We start from the raw sequence: 19252 nt of genomic DNA on the forward strand, positions 1-19252 counted from the left end.
AAAAGCAAGTGTGATGGAGACTTCTTTTGCATGAAAGCAGTACTGAGGAGGTCACAGAAAACGTAAGGACAATCGAGCTCTCGTCTGCCAAGCAAGCAGAATTTTTCATCTGTTCTTCATTTACCAATGACATGCACTTCTTATTGCCCAGATGAAAGACCAATTTAGAACAGAAATGTCTTAGATGGAATTATTCTTTTTTTATACCAAACTGTATAGGAGGAAACAGAAAGTGATCTGGTACTACTATGCCCTCTAGTGACTCAAAATATTCGCTCGCTGCTATTTCAAAATTTGTCTTGAAATTATGAGCCTGCCACTCCTAGTGATTTATGTGGGGAAGTAGATGCTTACTTAAGAATGGAATAAAGCTTAGCCAGGACCTCCTACCTTTCACTGCAGCTTTAAGAAACACAGGGTAAACATTTTAACTTCCCATAGGAAGAAACAGGATTAATTACAAGCTCACAAAACCAGCATTTCTTGGAAAACAGCTTAACAAATTCCTGCAAGAAAAGAAAGTCTGAAAGAATGATGTCTAACTATATCAGATCTCTACCAAGACAAAAGGGACGCTCTTCTTTCAGCGTGTCCATTTGTCTCCTGTGTTATCACATTGGGAGGACTGACAATCTATAGTGGATGTACCCAGTCTTTACTTTTGCTTCTCCAGATGTCATGTGGAGAGATATTAGGCATCACGGCTTCTGTAAAACCTGTGTAGTGACCCACTGATGTTGATTTGTAGCATCCTGCTGTGTAAAGACCTAGTTTCTGCAGGGGACACATTCTAACAGCAATGCCTGGTTATAGGCAGGATAATAAATGGGATAGGTAGAGATCGAGGCTACACATTAATGGAGAGGAGAGCTCAGGTAATATTAAGTGATCAATAAAAACTGTTTGTTGTTTGGAGAATTTATCAAGGTCAGAGACACTGAGCTTGTTTTGTGACTAGTGTGTTGACACTAACATGCTACTTTGGCTCTGGTAAACTATGTGCACAAAAGCAACATCACTAATAATTTTTAGTAGACAGTTAATCACAGCATTCTCAGATAACAGAAAACAAAGGAAAAGATCAGAGGTCCCATAACATTGTTATGATATGTCAAAAAGGTGCATCTTTCCAGGCTAAATATTTTGTGCTCTAGTACTACAGAATATATGCTATAAAGAACATATACTATATATAATATATAGCAGACAAGAGTAATTCTCCCCACTACCTATGTCTGCGTTTGAAAGTGTGTGCCAGTCCATTTACTCTAGCACGGAGGCTAATCTTTGAAGCTACTTGAAGTAGTGTTCTTTGATTGAGGCCATAAATTCCACTTACCACACATAACAGCAATAAACACCAGTGAACTGATATCCAGAAAGGATATCGGTATTTCTGTATTTCCTGTCCCAGGAATAACACTTGATTTATTAAAGATCATTGGCAGAAAACCCCATTAAGGACTATGGAATTGGATACACTCCTCATGGAGTAACTGAGTATACATAAGTTTCAGCTGGCTGGAAAATGACATATAAATAAAAATTCTTCAAGGCAAGAGATATATATTGCTTAAATTTCCCAGTATATTCATGGAACTATAAATTGTTAATGGTAATTAAATGGTTATTTTACTATAGATATATCTATATCTTTTGTGCTGTTTACCATGTTTAAGCCTTTTCCAGTTCCTATCCCTGAAGCCCTGTTCAGCTTATTTCTACAAGTGACACTGAAATTTGCTTCCTGATCACGTGTGGACTCAAGCACAATTTGTACTGAGAAAAAAAATGCTGAGTGAAGTCACCAAGAATAGATAACATGAATTTGTAGTTTCAGTCATATTGATAACTTACGGCAGCCTAGAGCATTAAAAGAGAATATAATCCAAAACATTGTCTAAGTTAATACTATGTCTAATAAACATTATGCTCTCTTTAAAGGATTATGCCATTATGGCATCTGGTTTGGTACTATGGTGTCCTATTTAATTAGAGTTTACTACCAAATTAGCTATGGCTAAACAAAATTGAAATCAAATTAAAAAAAAAATGTTTTCAGGATATATTTTCACACTGAAGAATTGAAAAGTATTTGAGAGAGAGATTTGTTAATTGAAAAATATTCTCCCCAGGGGCCTGCTCAGGGTCTGCACCTGTGCTTCAGTGCTTCAGGCACTTAGAAAGAGCAAAGTGCCATGTTTGCTACTTCACAAAAAGCTATTTTCACATTCACAGTGCCTGTGTCTCTACAAAAAAAAAAAAAAAAAAAAAAAAAAAGGAAAGAGAAAAAAAATAAAAAGAAAAACCAATAGCAACAAGAGCCTGCCAAAAATTTCCCTGAGCTCTATTCTGTTTTTTAAACTGTAGAACATTCTTTCACAGTTTGACAGTTAAAATGCTGCAGTTAATGTAATAAACAGAGAATTTTTTAAGTTGCTTGTCAAAACAAGTGACACTTTTTACTAGAGATTTTTAGATTTTGAACAATAGAAAGTACCTTTCAAAGCAACAGCTTCATTATACAATCAAATTCTCAAAGTAATCTTCTCATCAAAGAATATTGTCTTATTTCTCTCGTGGTAATTATCCGAGTTCTGCAACCTCTCCGGAAGTGGTGGCTATTATAAAATGCAGCTGTGTGGGGTTGAAAATCATGGGTCCTGCTCAGGTCAGCTAGAGCCAGTGGCTCTGAAGCACGGACAATTCCTTCAACTTTTGGCAGCTGTAATGGGGTCTAGTCAAAACTAGCAGGACTTTGAGGATTCACTGACATTTCAACAACTTTGATACACCTCAGCACAGATGGCATTTTTAACTAACAGAACCATAACATGTGTAAACTGAATACCAGAACAGTAGTTAATATGTTGCCTGGCAGTACAAACTTTCTTCTGTGCACAAAGGGCAGCAAAAATAAGCACTTTCAGGGCTGGGAAGAGGAAAGGTGTCAGATGGCCATCAGTCTTGAGAAGACCTCTGTCTCCTCACTCCACTACATGAAAAATCTCCTATGAATATTCCTTCAAATGATGCTGAGCAAGTGGCAATGCAGGGGGGAGAGCAATACTTTTCACAGCATCATTCCAACCTTTCAACTCTCTGCAAGGAGTATGGATGATAATTAACATCGATCTTGCCAAGGTGAACTTACACTGGCTGCTCTGAAAGACACGACGCAGACAGAAGAAAAGTAGGTGGCCAAAAATCACGGTATCCTGGGGGAGCGATTCTGCGGGAGCCGCCGCTCCAGCGAGGCGCAGGCACAGGAGATGGCGCGGAGCTGCAGTCCTGGCACACACCACGTGTCCCCGCTGGCCATAATGTCTGTTGTCTGCTCACGGGTGGAAGGAGCCCTACCTCCCTCCTCAGTGGGAAATGCACAGTATCCTGCAATAACAAAATGTTGACTTTCCCTGACACCATAAGGGTTTATGAAGCATCAGACTCCCTAACTTGTTTGTTGGTGGTTTTCATGCAATGGGGAAGGCCCCTTTGGTTGTCCTTGACTAAACCTCTGCCATATAGAAGAAACAGAAGTAACCCTGTAAAAATACCGCTACACCACAGTGTCTGCTATTTTTAAGAAGACCAAATATTCAACTGCACTTTCTGAAATACAGTGCTTTTATCAAGTGCTTGCAAAAGTGCTGGCCAACTTGTACTCGTGGATTAAGTCAGGTCCCTGTGCAAACAAGCATACAATCTAAATAGATAAAACAGGGAGAAGAATGAAGGGGAAGGATATCGAAGGAAACACAAGTGCTTGCTCTTTTTCTGTTAAGTGGTCCAGGTGCATTAAAACTTTCAGTATAAAAATTCTCACACTGTAGTCTCAATTCTGCCCACAACAAACTTTTCCAATGGCCTCAAAGGAGCACGATCCAGCTATGCGTACTTACGTTTCTTGACCTAACTTCTACAAGTAAATATTTAGTAAAGACTCCCTTAAGTAATTCATTCTTCTCTCATTATTCTCAGTGCACTTAACTAGAAATAAAATATGCCTTCAGGGGCCCCTAAATTCAACCTGCATAATAAAAAAGTGGCTTTCAATGCAGAATCAAACACAGTTTACACAAGTCTCTGAGTTATCACTATAAAGCTACCTGTAAAAAAAAGCTTTAGCACAACTTTCAGTGTGACCAGAATGTACTGCTGAAAGGATGGCTACCCAACCAGTTAGTGAGAGGACATGGTCTGATGGCAATTTTCCATCTGAAAATGGCAAGCATCCTCAGTGGCCTACGCAGAAAGTATTTTTCTTTTTTAAAAAAAGATCTATTGGTTTTACAACAATAAGAATGGAAAAATTAACCCATGGAGCCATATCACACACCTTTCTAGTAAACTACAACAGGCCAAGTCCAGTGTCTGTCAATTCAATTCTGCCAAGGATGAATCTAATTAATGCTTGCCACTGATGACCGTGATTGAAACATACCTGCTGTGTTCTTATTCTACCACTTCATTCATTCGTACTAACTGAAATCAGCACAGTTAATTAAATTGCACCCCAGTGCTGAAAAGTGGGAATGGAGCAGGCCTCTTCTATTAGTTGCAACTTACTTTTGGAGAGACTCAGAAATTACATAAAAACTCATACTGTTGCATCTTCTGTAAGGTGAGTATGGTGATATTCATAGCTTTTGATGGTTATTTTGAACACACAGTTGAACTTGCATACATTAATAAAGACTGGAAATTAATTGATATTTAATCATAAGCTTTAGAGGTTAAGCAACCTGGCAATGAAGGGCAACAACGGGAAAAAAGAAGCCTGATAATATACGTAGCTTCCTCTTATTTGTAAAAACAGGCTTGAGGAATATACACACTTTCTTCCAGGGCAGAAGGGGGATCCACAAAACCTGAATAAAAGTATGGGCCACAGTTGTGTCCATGTTACTTTGCAAGACCCTTGTATAATATTAACCTATTAATCTGCTTACGGTTTTCTGAGAATCATCCTCATATGAGCATCTGGTCCAATCTGAGACAGCAGAAGCATAGTGTCCTGTAGCTCCTCATCACACTCCTTTTTCTCCTCCTCAGTTGGCAAAGGGGCATCTTCATGCTCATCATCCAAAAAACGATAAAACAAGTATTTGTCCTGGAAATGGAGTTCCTGATCCACTGAAAACAATGTAAGATATCAAACACTAAGCTTTCCTCATTAAAATTAACCTTTTAGAAATCTGTATAGCATAGTATATACCACAGATAGGATAATTATGAAGGGAAAGATAACTACAGAGAAAGTGCAAGAGTATGAAACACCTTTATTTCTCATGAATGCTGAATTTATGCAGCTCAAAGTGCTTATAAGTCGTGTACTATGAATGCTGTGAGTGTTTCAGACAGGGCTTAAAGACAATAAATACAGAAGTATTCAGACTCTCATCTACCGGGGAAATCCGTGATCAATATATAACCACAGGACTAAGTTCATTAACCTGCAACCTGGTGGAAAAACTTAATGGAAAGTCTTCCAATAAAAGACTTCTAAGGACAGGCTGTGTACATGGTTGTGGCCACCGGCCTTCTGAGCACATCAGAGTGGTGCTCAGGTGCTGAGGTATCCCACAGCAGCTCGCCATCAGAAATCACTGGGCAGAAATTAAACCCAGAACCATTACGGGGAGGAAGTGATGGAAAAAATAGGTCTCCCACAGGTGGAAATTTCTCCCTGGGATGTGGGAAACAACAAAAGATGACTGGAAGTGTGCTGTAACATGGCTGCTGTTCTAAACTTAATAAAACTGTACACACAAAGCTTCAGATATGGATACTGCTTTAAAAGGCTGCCCTTTTGAGGACTATAACATCCTGTTTCCTAGTAAATCCTGACAACTGGAAATGCAAAGGCATGTAACACACTATCAGAAAATTATTTGTAAAATTCCAGATCTCAGCACTGGACTTCTGAGCTTCAAAACCTATTGGAAAGTGTCTTGCCTAAATCATGGATTTGAACACACAAAAATGCTTACAGCAACTTCTGAATGGTGCAAGTCCTTTACCTCAATATCGGGTTTGTGCATCTCTTGTTTTTGGGCTGAGTGCTATCCTGCTCTTGCAATATCATCACAAGGCAGTGTATTATGAACATAAACTAAATAAATGTAATTACATTTGTTACTATTATATTGCAATTTCATTTACTTTTCAACATTCTCGTAAGCTGAAAAGGTACACTGATAGCAAGCTGCAAACAGTACTGTTTTCATGTTAAATTTGCATTCATGAATGAGGAGGTCCCTCTGTAGCATTCCTCGTGGGCTTACAGACCCGTTCTTTTTCATGAAGGAAATCTATAGCAACACAAATGTGACACATTGCCTGTGCCTATGCAAAGGCAGTCATTTACTTTATCTTACCATGGTTAAGAACACCTTCCTCCAGCAACACTTGCCACATGCCAATGGCCTGGGATCTTGAGTGGACACAAGGACTTTGCTGCATCATCCAGTCAACCAGTTCTGTCCCCACACAGCATTGTCTGAAGGACAAATAAATAGACAGAAATGAAAAGGAAGCTATCCAAGAGAGCAATTACATACAGTGTCTGCCAAGAATGGTCATTTAAACCTTGCATAACCTGTTCTAATCAGATCTTATTATAGAAAAAAACATGTCATCTATGCATATGTGCTTGAAATACCAGTTAAAGATGTTCAGTTTTAACAGAACCACTTAAGCAGAAAAACAAATCTTTCAGTAAATGGAATGTTAAGAGGATCAGTGCTAGCCTGTGCCATCTGGTGCAAAAACTGTTGCACAGCTGCAATAATCTCCAACCCAAATTTGAAAGAAAATGAGCCCTGTATACTATGAGATGGCAACAGTTATTCATTTTTCAAAATCCTGGATGAAAACAATCATCTAACACTGAAAAAGCTTTGCAGAAGCTTTTGGAACCAGAACAGTCTGCACAGGAGGAGCGAATATCATGAGGATGTTCCTCACTTCGTAATCAAACTTTGGCCACTGTTCCTTTTGAGAATACTGGTTTGCAGGTCTGCGGTGTTTCTGAGGCTCTTCATGCTAGGAGACAGCCACCTAATAGCTCCGGACTGACCCATGCTATGTTGCATCTTGTCTCAGAAGCACTATCCTCAACAGCAGGTCTGAGCTTCTGCAGAACTCCCAAATGGGGAAAAAAAGGGGCACAAAAGCCAGATGCTCGCTATGTAGAATTCTCTTTGCCATAACATTTCCTAACACTAAAGAACAGAAGCAAATGCCCAGTGTAATCAAAAACTTATAAATCTATGAACAATCACACATAAAGAGGCTGGTGCTCCTAGACAAATTCTCATGGCTCCACATTTTATGCATCACTTCCAGAGACCATGGAAGAAGATACTACTGAAATTACTGAAATTCAGCTTCAATAATGCTCCCCCAATTAAAATCCCATATTGATGACGAAAATCTTGGTTCAACCCAAATTTTGGTATTTTGTATTTAAAATGCCCAAGGATAAAATAGTTAGCATTTTCCAAATTATGCTTAAGATTAAATAGCACAATTGCTTGGACCAGCATCGCTCTTTTGTTCTTCTAGAAGTATTCTGAACAAAATAATTCCCAATGTCACATCATGATGGATTCTCAGATCAGCTTCCAAGTTCCAAAACTCCTATATCAAATTAAATACATTTTGGTCTGAAATATCCTTGAAAAAAATCAATGCACTTATCTCAAAAGTGGAACAGTAAGTTATTGATTTACTGTTTAGAAAAAGATAAACTCAGAGCTTTCAAGCTTTTTTATTTAAACACACTCTGAATAATGCATTAGATACTTGATTTAAACATTAAACATAAAAACAAATTGATTGATTCTCAATCCAGAAATAGATAACTCCTAATTCCTTAGATTCAGATTCCTGTTCTAAAGGTGCCATTGTTATCCCATTTCAGCAAGACAGTGCTGCCACCAGGAGGAAGAGAAGAAAGACTGACAAACTGAAAAAAATAATTTTGAATAGAGCAGAAAATCTCTATAGGGAAAGGTTTTGATAGGTGATCTTTTTCAGAACTCCACACTGAGCAACATCACTGTAGCAATCAATACAGTAACATAATATATTAATGAGCTTTGCTATTATCTCTTATCAATACTGAAAAGAACAGAATCTATATTTTAACTTGATATAGAATATTCCAGCTAACTATGCTATTAACTCTGGAAGAGTTTTTGCATGTGAATGCTCCGTTCACAATCACAGGCTCAATTTCCAGTCAAATTACTTCAAAAAGGATTTACCAGGCACATTAAAGACTGCATAACATTCAGACTCAAATAGCATCACAGAATAATTTCAGACCTTTTGAGACCTGCAAATCTGGTAAAGCATAAATCACAAATCAGACAACGGCAGGCATAAAAATTCAGAGACCTCTATACAATCAGCTCACACACCTGTAAGTCTTCAGATGGTATTTACGATCTCTTATCATGTGAGGGGCTCGGGACAGAATTGCATTCCGCAAAATCTTGCCAGCTCTGAGGATCTTTTCTGAAGGAACCTTGGTGATCATGCAGAAAAAAAGGGACCAAGACACACAGGGTTTAAACTTTCCGCAATCTCTGTACTGCCTTCTGTAAAACAAAATACACAAGTTCTCTTCTCCCTAAATTAAAAGTCCTTCCACAGATGCTTGCTTATGCAGAACAATGCAATTTTGTAATGTAAATATTGTGGATAAGTCTTGCCTGATTATTACAGATCTAACAGAGAGCATCACTAGTACTTTAGCTGGTACACACAATTTTGCTGGATATTTGAGTTATTTTCATTTGTGTAGCAGCCTGACTCTACAGCTCACTTATATCCTATTACCTGGGTAATGGTTTTAGTAGGACGATGTGGGATGTGAGGTTCAATAAGAGGTGTCTGAAAAATAAAATGAAATTAAATACAATTTTAAAGGTTGTGCAGTAAAATAGAAAGAAAATTATAATGAACCAAAGGAAAAAAACTCAACAAAGGAAATGTAAAACCAAATACCAAGATGCAGAGCCAAGCTCTGCCCAGTGCCGTGAGTAGAGGCAGTTCTCTTAAGATGCCCTAAACAGAAACTTGGCTCTTAATGCTTAACCGCATTAAGACAATGACATGACATGTGAACACAAACAAATTCACGTTAAACTTTCTGAAGCACCACCGAGGCTGTCTGAGGCTAAGGAGGCACTAGGTAGCCCCTTCCACTTGCCACTCGCCATCCTGGGTCCTCCTCTGTCCTGTGCGCAGTGGCTTTCCTTGGCACAACACCCCTGCCCCGAGAAACCGGCACTTCCTTCGGCACCTGCTCGCTGCTCCGCGCACGGCACAATGGAGGAAATGGGAATGAAGAACAACTCTCTTCCCACGATCTTTTCCAGACTTTCCAGGCCTCGCTGGCAGTTTCTCCCAGCTGCTCACCAGAGCTCGCTGACATGAAAGAGCACCTGGGCCACTTGTGGAGCTGTGTGGCTTCCCTGGGTAAGGATTTCCATGGGGGGCTCATGGAGGAAGGAGGAAAGGGCAAAGCAAGTGACTTGGTTCTGCAAAAGGAAGAGCGAGAAGGAAGGAAGGCTGCGAGAGAGAGAAGCAGGGAGGGGGATGCGAGAAACAGCAAACTAGGCATAGAAAGGCGAACAGGTGAAGAGGGGAGACAGGACAAGAGTCACTGCAAAGACAAAAAGGGAAGCAGGGGCTGAGTAACCGTAGAAATGGAGAGAACAGAGAACAAAATGAAAACTCAGGAATCATCTCTAAGTGACGGGAAAATATTTCGTTTTGTTCGGACATGTTTTTAAGAGGGGCCAAATGCACTCCCAGCACGAATCCTTGGAAAACACTACACAAAGGGTGAACTTGTACTTGCTGACAACGCAGATGATCCAGGACACAGAGGTCTACAAGAAGGAGAGCCTCAGCTCAAGGGAGTCCCTGCACCTTCCCCACCAAGGGAAGCAGCAGATGGGAGCCAGACAGAGACAAAAAGGGAAGCACATGACTGAAATCAATCAGGATGAGATAATCTTAGTGGAGAGGCCTATGTATGGAAAGTAATGCAAATGTTTTTTCATTTACAGTCATGCCTTACAAGAAGTCTCTGAAAAGACCAATCAGCATAATTAAATCAGCCTTATTTTTCCTCAATAGTAAAACTATTTTTTTTCGAAGACTGAGTTATGAGCATTTCTGCCCCACCAGAAGGCAACGAGAGCATCTCTGTGTATTGGTTGGTTTCTGAAACACCGTGGGGCTGTTGCAGGTAAGAATAGCCAGAATCTTCTGAAAGATGCCTCTAATGCAAGCAAGACAATTGAACAAAGGTTTCAAAGAGGTCTATAAATAAACAAAGAAGTCAGAGCTGATCACACTCTGTATTAATAGTTTCTGCTTCCTTTTTCTTTCGAAGTGATTTCAAGTTCTAATAAAATTCAATGAGATGGAAGGTAAATATATGCTTAAATGGTTTGTAAAATTAGTGTGGGAGCCATTATGAAAATTATTTTTAAATTCTGCATTTTTAAAGATGGTTTTCTATCAATAAAACACATTATACTCAGTCTAACAAGAGACTTTTACAACAATGTACCAGTAGAAATGAATGCATATTTTTATTAATTAAAAGAATTTCCATTAAGTTACAATGAAAATGCATAAAAATAATACTTAAAATTGAAGACAAAAAAAAGACTGTTAATAAAAGACTGAAACAGAAGATAAGAGAACATTTAGAAGAGATCTGATCCAATTCAAAAGTAAGGAAAAAAAAATAAGCAGACACAGGTGAAAGAGAAGACACAGCTCAGGAACCAGCAGAGGGACATTTGTCTGAGGTCGATTCTAACCAATACAGAAGGATCCACTGAGTGTGAGAAGGCAGCAGACAACTTGAGTGACAGTGACCATGAAATGATCTAGTCTAAGAACACTACAAGAGCAGCATCAAGCAGAAACCATGGCTAGGAAGACTCTCTACCTTTTCCCATAAAAAAAAAAAAAAGAATACTGATAGCAAAATTCTGGAGCAGGGCAAGGGGAGAAAGTACAAGCTAAAAAAAAAGGTTAAAGAGGGCTGGTACTTACTAAAAAAGTGACACTAACCTATTACAACATGGTACAAGCAATACTAACCTAACACAACATTCTGGCACAAAGCTGAAAAGTGTAGAAAAGACAACTTAATGAAGGCAAGAGTTATTGGCTGATGCCAAATACAAGAAAATGTTCAGAAAAGAGAAAGTTGGCAGTTTACAAAGGACTAGTTTAAAAAAATAACTTCAAAAAGGACAGATTTACAAATGCAAAGATATAAACCGTGATAGATCTAGCAAGAAATGCTAAGAGTTCCAAAACAGCACGCCACAAGTACATTATTAGCTATAAAATAATTTAAAAAATGGAAAAGTGTTGACAAACTGCTCAGCAAAGAGAAATCTACTGACAGATAATACTGAGAAAGCAAATAGTAGTTATTTTTTGCATCATTCTTCATCAAAAGGATCAGTGGCAGAGAAATGGCTAATATTCTTAACAGCAGATGTAGTAAAATCTCAGCCTGAAAACAAAGAAAAGCATGGATGATGAAATATTACATAAATTAGATATTTCACCTTGGCTATATTTGTAGAATTTCAGGCAGGAGACTTGAAGAGCTGGCTACAGCCATTTCAAAACTATCAGCAGTCATCTCTGAGAAGCCTTAGAGACGAGGCAAGACAGACAGAAAAACGGGAAAAAGGAGGAACTAGAAATTATAGATGTGCCAGCTTAACTTGCCTTCCCAGAAAAACTCTGGAGCCGTTGGTAAGTACTTAGAAGAGAGAGATGAGTCACAAACAACACTGATTTATCAAGAACAAATCATGCCAAACTGATCCGATTTCCTTCCATGATTGGGTAGCAACACTGATTCATTGGAAAGAAGCAGCAGCTTTCCAACTCTTAAGTCTAGGAAGACTTTTGCCACTGTTTCATACGATATTCTGTCCTGCAAAGGCCAAGTTTCAATCTTAAAAAAAAAGAAAAGAAAAAAAGAAAAGAAAAGGCGCAAAGCCAACGTATGCTACGAAAGCAATTACCACTGAAACACTGGAAACACTGGCAAACACACTGGAGCTATGTCCTGAGTAGAGTTCTCAAGGACAGATCACATGTAATACTATTAAACGACAATGTGGACTCAGTTAAAATCTACACTGATCAGTTCTGCAGACTACTTCTCAAGGGGAGGGCCTGCAAGTACACTGGAGTGCATGCTTACAATTCAAAACAATTTTGCCAAATTAGAGATATGATCTCAAAAAAACATCATTCTGTTACGCAACACAAATAAGACTGACTGCAATTCTCAGGCTGCATTAACCATGAGATTAAAAGTAACAAATAAAAGCACACGTCTTGGAGTGACTTTGCTACAGATAGTCATGTAAAGGCAAAGAAAGGTAGTATCAGTTAATTAACAGCAGACTTGGTGTTCCTGTAACTTCTCTTAAGAAACAACTGAGCCTCTAAGAGATCATATCATGTGATAACAGCCACAACTCGCCAGAAGTCCAGGATACATTTTTGCACGTCTTCATCATTTCAGATCCCCCATTAAGGGATGCTTAGGAAGCACTATGGAAAAAAGTAGTAGTTCTCCCCATAAAACAACAGAGAGCAGAGTGTTTAACTACCTTCTTAACACGTTCTATTACCTTTGAAGAATTAATAAGATGAAAGCACAGAAGGGCTGCAATGAGCAATTTGACTGGGTTACTTGATGACTGTGTTTTTCAGGATTCCTGAAATAAGGGAAAAACTATCCACTTAAGAGCTCAGCTATGCCAGCAGATCTGCATACTCGTTTACCCAATTTATTACCTGTCTCCAAGCCATGGTAATGCCAAGCAGACCTGCTCCTAGTTTGCCTCAGTGTGTGAAAAAGCCACAGAAAAAGCCATCTTGCAGCTTTAGCAACTGCTTTCCATCCTTTTCCAGCTAGTGCGCGCAGAGATCGTGGCCAAGACCTGCTGATGCCCCCCCGTAGGGCATAACGTGCACCATAGCCGGGAGGCAAGAGGCGAGAAAGCTGAAGGTGTTGAAAGGGGAAAGCACAAAATAATCACGAGAACCTGTCCCTAGCTGTGATAAAATGGCTTTCAGTGTTAACATTTTACAAACTCCATGTCTATACATTTATAGATTCGCACGTTCAGGCAATTCAGACAACCCTCCGTGTCAGCCAATCACACAGTTCCCTATTTAAATTGGGGTGAAGCTGAGAAAGTAACAATTTCAGCCTCCAGTCCTTTGAAGATTCAAATATTTATGCATGAGAGCCATACCATAGATTCAAATGGGACTATTCATGTGTATAATTTTATGCACCCATTTAATCTCTGGAGAAATGGGCCTTAGATGACAAACTGTAGGGCAGGCGCTGCCTTTATTTCTGTGCTTCTTACATCACTGAGCAAATCATACACAAACAAGTAAACAATATAATGAATAACAGTAATAGAGACCTAACATGAGATCTGTATTGTGAAGTTTTTTGAATCTGCTGCATAAAATCCAAGAACATTTCCTATAAAACCGCACTTTTTCGTTTCCCTCATTCAATAACTGTAAAAGGTTTTTTTTTTTTTTTTTTTTTTCCCCCTCTTAGGCTTTACATACAAATGCTTTGGACCTGCAGCAATTTGGATCTGCAGAATCAAATGATGGAAGGGATCTAACTATTACTCTCAAATGTTAAGGTAGAAAATGTGGTTTTTTTTGCAAGGAGCTAAGAAGAAATAGAATAAAAGCCAATGAATCATGACTTTCCCATGACCTCAGTATAGCTCATCTTTGAATAGAGAAAATGTTGCTGTATTTGTTGGAAGTAAACGTGGCATATGGGGTTACCCGGGTGATCAGCCAAACCTGTGCACTACTCTTGATCTCTTATTTCCAACTGGTAGGCTGAAAAGAATAGCAAGTGACATCTGTTTTCCTGCGGGCTGACGGGGGATCCACCAGAAACAAAGGACAGAAGCCACACAAGTGGAACGGTGGCAGCAGCGACAGTCGCGTCACTAAGTGGTCTGTTTGTTTTACACTCTCAGTCGTTGCTGCTGCCAGTGATTTAGGGCGTAATCCAAAGCTCCCTTTAATCAATGGGCAGTCTCTAATTGATTTAATAGATTTCAAGGCAGGTTCATAGCATTGGATTCTCCTAAGAGCATTTCAGGAAGCACAGAGCATCTTTAGCTCTCACTGGTTCCAAGTGACTTCTGATCTCTGTGCTTGAATAACCTTGTACAAATGCCTTGAACAGCTATCAGTGTCCTACGCAGCTCATTGAGGAAGGAAATCAGTCTAGAGCAAAGAGCATGCCTGTAACAGTAGCAGGAGGAATAGTGACCATACATAAAAAGTTAAAACCATTCCTGCATCCTTGGCCAGTCAATAAGATGCAGCTGAAAAGGAGCAAAGTCTCCAGATAATACAGCCCTCCCACGTCAAACCTCCCTCTTCTGTTCTCATCATTCTTTCTCAAATCCATTTACCCCTTCTCAAAATGCTGCTTTTTTTCGCAATATGTGTTCTGAGCTATTCCAGACCAAGATATACATAAGAAATCTAAAGATGAAGGGCCTTTGTGGAAATCGCTCTTTTTCTCATACAAACCAACATCCCCAGGGCTACAGAATAAGCAGGGCTAAACCTATAGCAGAGATACAGCTGAGCGCACAGTGGCTTAACACTAAACATTAAAGTGTATGTGCAGGTGGAAAGCAGCCTTGGACAGAATTTCCTAGGTCAACTCTATTGATCCTAGCTCTGTCTACAAAGAAAGAGTGTGTCTGTGCTGAAAAATATCAGGGTGGAAGCTGGTCTAAGACCCTGTCTTAAAAGGGTTCTTTGATTTTTTTTTTTTTTCTTGTCTATATCTGAAGAAAAATGTAACGAATATTGTAGGAATTTCTACACTCTGTTAGTCTATGCAGGAGCAATCCTATGTGTAACAACATGCTGACACACTGACCAACACAAAGCACAAATAGAGGAGAACACAAATAAGACAGAGAGTATTTGCAAAATCTTTGAACTCCCACAGCAACAGAAAATAACCACATCAAGAAGTCTTCTGGGTTTCATAAAACTGTAACATCTGTAACTTAAATATCAATAGGTTTAACACACTACAAGCTAACCAAGGCAAGCAAATTAGACTAGTGAAAATTGTCAGCACTGGCAAGGCACCTGAGTTTTATTTCTTTTTCTGAATTAACTGATCTTGTACAAATCATGTAATCACATTGTGCTTCATCTTCGCCTTTTTGTAAAGAGAAGTAGTAATAATTTCTACCTTTGCAAAATACTTTGAATATTGTCAGTAAAAGGGCTACTATCAAAATATTCAAGAGTAATGATGACTGTTTTAAAAATTTATCTTGATTCTTTAAACTTAATACAATGTAAACATTAAGTTCCATTTTAAAGTATTCTAAAATTGCTTTTCTGTAGTAATCTACATGTATTAATAGCATAAACAGGAAAATATGTCCTCTTAAATTTTCAAAAACAATCAGTGTAGCAAATTTATTTTAGAATGTTAAATTGAAATTGCATTATTTAGCACTTCTCCAATATTTCTTTGACAAACTGTATATGTCTGTCCTTTTAACACAAAATGATTCAGCCATTACCAAAAATGATACTTCACTGTGAATGTCAAAGTGAAAAAGAATATTGAAACAGACTGTGACCAGTGCACAAAGCCCCCTAGAACATGGCTAATGATGTCTTATTTTCCTGTCATTTCTCTACTTCCTTGCTACAATGAAACAGCTGCTATAACTATACTGCGTGCATTGAACAAACTGTCACAAAATGCTAACTCTACTGCGAGTGTTCCAGCTATTCTGATAGAGGTGTGACTGTGATTGTCATAAGCAATCACAAGCCAGCAACATTACCAGTGTCTCTGCGGCTGCATTTTTTTTAATCTAAGAAAGAAACTTTTTCTATCGTCCCTCACAAAAATTACTATTTCTAAATATCCATAGTTTTGTTAATATTGTATTTACCTGAAGTTAGTTACATCTTGAGAAGCAAACTATGATGCTGAAAATGGAAAAGTATAATTAAAACAAACAAAAAAATCAAGCTGCAAGGTTACTAGTGCTTAAGATCTGCCTCTCAATAGATACACAAGAAATATTCAAAAGGCCAACTGAAATGAAGTTAATTATTCATGAGCTTCTAGAGTATTTATTTTGCTGTTTTTCCAGCAAATATCCCATCCCCTAAACTTGCTAAAAACCTCCTGTTCATTCTAGCATAGTCAAAACCTCACCCAAGTTAAGCAGGAACAGTACTGGCTCCTGAGGACTGCCACTACCTTTGCTTTTGATCTTTAACTGTCTACACAGAGGTTTTCCATCTATACAGAATGTCTTTCCTAATGCAGGTGAATGGTTGCTTCTGTAGTACTTAAAAGTAAACAGAAGAAAAGTCCTACACTGATGGCTAGGCCCAAGCTCATTTCTAAAACGCACATTCTTCTTTCAGCCAGGTATATCCTCACTTCAATAGCTTAAAATCTTCAGTCATAAGAACAAAAACCATCCAAGCACTTGTTTAATTTACACAATATTATGAAATGCAGAGAGCAGATCCCCTTTCCACTCCAAAAGGATGGGATTGGTTCTGTCATGAGGCTTCCTCAGGACTAGTCGGGTCAAGGGTGCTCTCAGCCACGTCTTCCACAGCGCATGGGGCGCGTCTGGTCTGTAACTGCGTTACAGTCTCTCCAGGGTAGCACCTTCTTTCTGGTGACAGTGAGTCTGACGTAAGGCAACTGCCGCCGTGCCCTGGGAGCACCCTTGACCCGGCTAGTCCTGAGGAAGCCTCGTGACCAGTCTAGCAACAAGACGAGAACAGACTGGTCACAAGAGACAACCAACACGTGGCTTTGAGGAAACTTGTCAACAACATAATCTCTTTGAGCAGCGTGGACACATCACCATCTGCTCAGTAAGAGGTAACATCAAACAACGTATTTTTGGTTACGAAGGGTAGTGGGAAACCGCTCAAAGAGTAAAATCTAGTCACAATCTCTCAGGTTTAACCAGCATGAAATGAAACTGTAACTGCTGCCTATACCATCAGCTCAGTGTTGTTCTGACACTTCACCGGCAATAATTGTATTGATAAAAACCATGCAAAGGTAGGTGGAATCAAATTACTAGTTCTGTATATAGATTAAAATGCTTTATTTTTCACAGTGATTCCATAATCCTGTGGGAATAATCATTAACTAAACAATAAACATCGAGTTCATGTGCATCCATGCAAACAGTGGATATCCTCCCTGAGAAGACAGTAAGAACTTTTCTGTGAATTCACATTTTCAAAACTGCTTCTTCTCCTGACTTCCTAGAGAGCTGGCAGCTACCTAACTTGCTGCCATTTAAACCAAGCCTGTTCACATTTGTTCTTTTTGTTACAAATTTAATCCCATCTTTTCTAGTAACCTGTGACAGAACGTCATTTCTAAACATATCCTGAGATGCTCCTAATGTAAAATGGATTTTGATTTGAGAAAAATTTGGCTCTCCAAATGAACACAGAACACTTCAATAACTAATCCAAAATCGAGAGAGAGAAAATTACTCCACCTGATGCTTACCTTAACTACTTTATATCCCAATTCTCCTTAGCAAGCTCTGAAAGAAATGACCTAAGTTTGTTTTTGTGTTTAACCTCTCTCCGTATGTAGTCCAAGCTGTGTAAAATCTGAGATATCTGGCTTTTAGAGAGACCACAGAACCAATCCCATCCTTGTGGAGAAGAGATCTGCTGTATGCATTTCATAACATATCATCCTTCTCCTGTTCCTCATTCATGTTGCTGTTAATTTTCACATCACTGCTAAAACTGTTGCTTCATCCAGCTGAAATTCTGTCCCTGACATCTCTCAACCACCCCCCTCCTTTTTAAGCATAACCTCAAAGCCTTTGTTGGCTTAGCTGACTCTGTGGGCTGTATGTGCTGTATACTGCATTAGGTTAAGCATTTAAAAGCACACTGCAAAGATAAGCAGTTAATGTTTGCTGTCCTAAAGAAGTTAAATTACTGCAATCCAAACGAGCCTGACTGGAAATACTGAACATACATATAGTATTCACAGCTCACTTATTTGTCTAAAAATACCATAATTCCTGCACTAACACAGCAGTCTTTAGCTGTTCCACGGCAGCCGGCCTCAGAGACTATTGTGGGGAAAGGGAGGTGCACAGTCCTCAGACAAATTTCTGCTCCAGGAAAGCCTCATATTACAGCAGATTGCCATGTCTCTATATTGCTCAAGGTCACACAACACTTTCTAGGCAGCAATCCATATTTTCTCCTCAAAGATCTTACATTTCATAGCAGAAAGTCAGACAGCAGCCCATCTTTCAAGCACACGGTAGCAGTGGGGAAAGCGAGCAGACGGAGCAGCACGCAGGCACTCTGGAGAAGCAGCATCCTGCTTTCCCTCTCCCCATCCTTACCCCCGCTTGGACTGATCTATCTGCAGTCCAGGAATGCCACCCTAATACAGGGCTGAGCAGTGCTGTAGAGCACTAGCTATACATTTACAGAAAAAGCAATGCCAGAAGCATTACTGTACAGTTTTGTCATCCTGGATTTTTCTGACATTCACTAACACAGACGTCCATGAGCGAGTGAACTCAACTGATGACCAGAAAAGGTCTGCAGGGCTTGTGCCCACTCGTGCATGCCCAGCTTTACCAAGCAATATGAGGAGTCTGCTGCAGCCAGTGGCTTTTCCTAGGTACCTTTCCAGGCACATGTAGAAAAGCTGCCAGAACCCAGTTGAAAATCCCTAAACCAGGCTGGCTCTGAACACAATTAAAACAACCTAGAGCAGGGAAAAGAGGAGAACAAATGTTTACCTAGTCTGCTCATGTGTTAGAATGGTAATGGGAACATATCATACAAATCCCTACTTTGACACCAGAGGTGGGAATCACACAGATTCAAGGGCAATTCAGCAGCTATTGCAGAGGAGCTGCAAGGTGGCCTGACCAGAAGGCACCCTGGCAGGTGCTCTGCAGCTGAATGGACTAGAGAAAAGGCCCTGCCTCACTACAGCCAACCTCTGCTCCGCCAGGAAGCCAATTCTCCACAGAAAATTAAGCTCAGAAAAAAGAATGAATCTTTTTCTGGCACTTCTCCCCTGCCACAAGACCAGCAGCAGGTTCAG

General features: G+C 39.4%; 1 protein-coding gene across 3 annotated transcripts in view; it reads right to left on the minus strand.

The window, feature by feature from the left end:
- Positions 1-19252, minus strand: part of RAPGEF4 (Rap guanine nucleotide exchange factor 4) — a 144992-nt gene that overhangs the window by 43413 nt on the left and 82327 nt on the right. For 2 of the 3 annotated variants that reach the window (XM_088527036.1, XM_088527034.1), the window contains 4 exons: positions 8851-8904; positions 8430-8536; positions 6381-6502; positions 4953-5136 (listed from right to left, as the gene is read on the minus strand). In XM_088527036.1, coding sequence (XP_088383162.1) covers positions 4953-5136; positions 6381-6502; positions 8430-8536; positions 8851-8904 — 467 coding nt within the window. The remainder of the gene's footprint in view (positions 1-4952; positions 5137-6380; positions 6503-8429; positions 8537-8850; positions 8905-19252) is intronic. The other variant, XM_088527035.1, reaches the window with a different exon arrangement.

Source organism: Tinamus guttatus, unplaced genomic scaffold (genome assembly GCF_059628265.1).
Source record: "Tinamus guttatus ecotype Peru unplaced genomic scaffold, ASM5962826v1 Tinamus_guttatus_pri_ptg000260l, whole genome shotgun sequence".
Lineage (NCBI taxonomy): Eukaryota > Metazoa > Chordata > Aves > Tinamiformes > Tinamidae > Tinamus > Tinamus guttatus.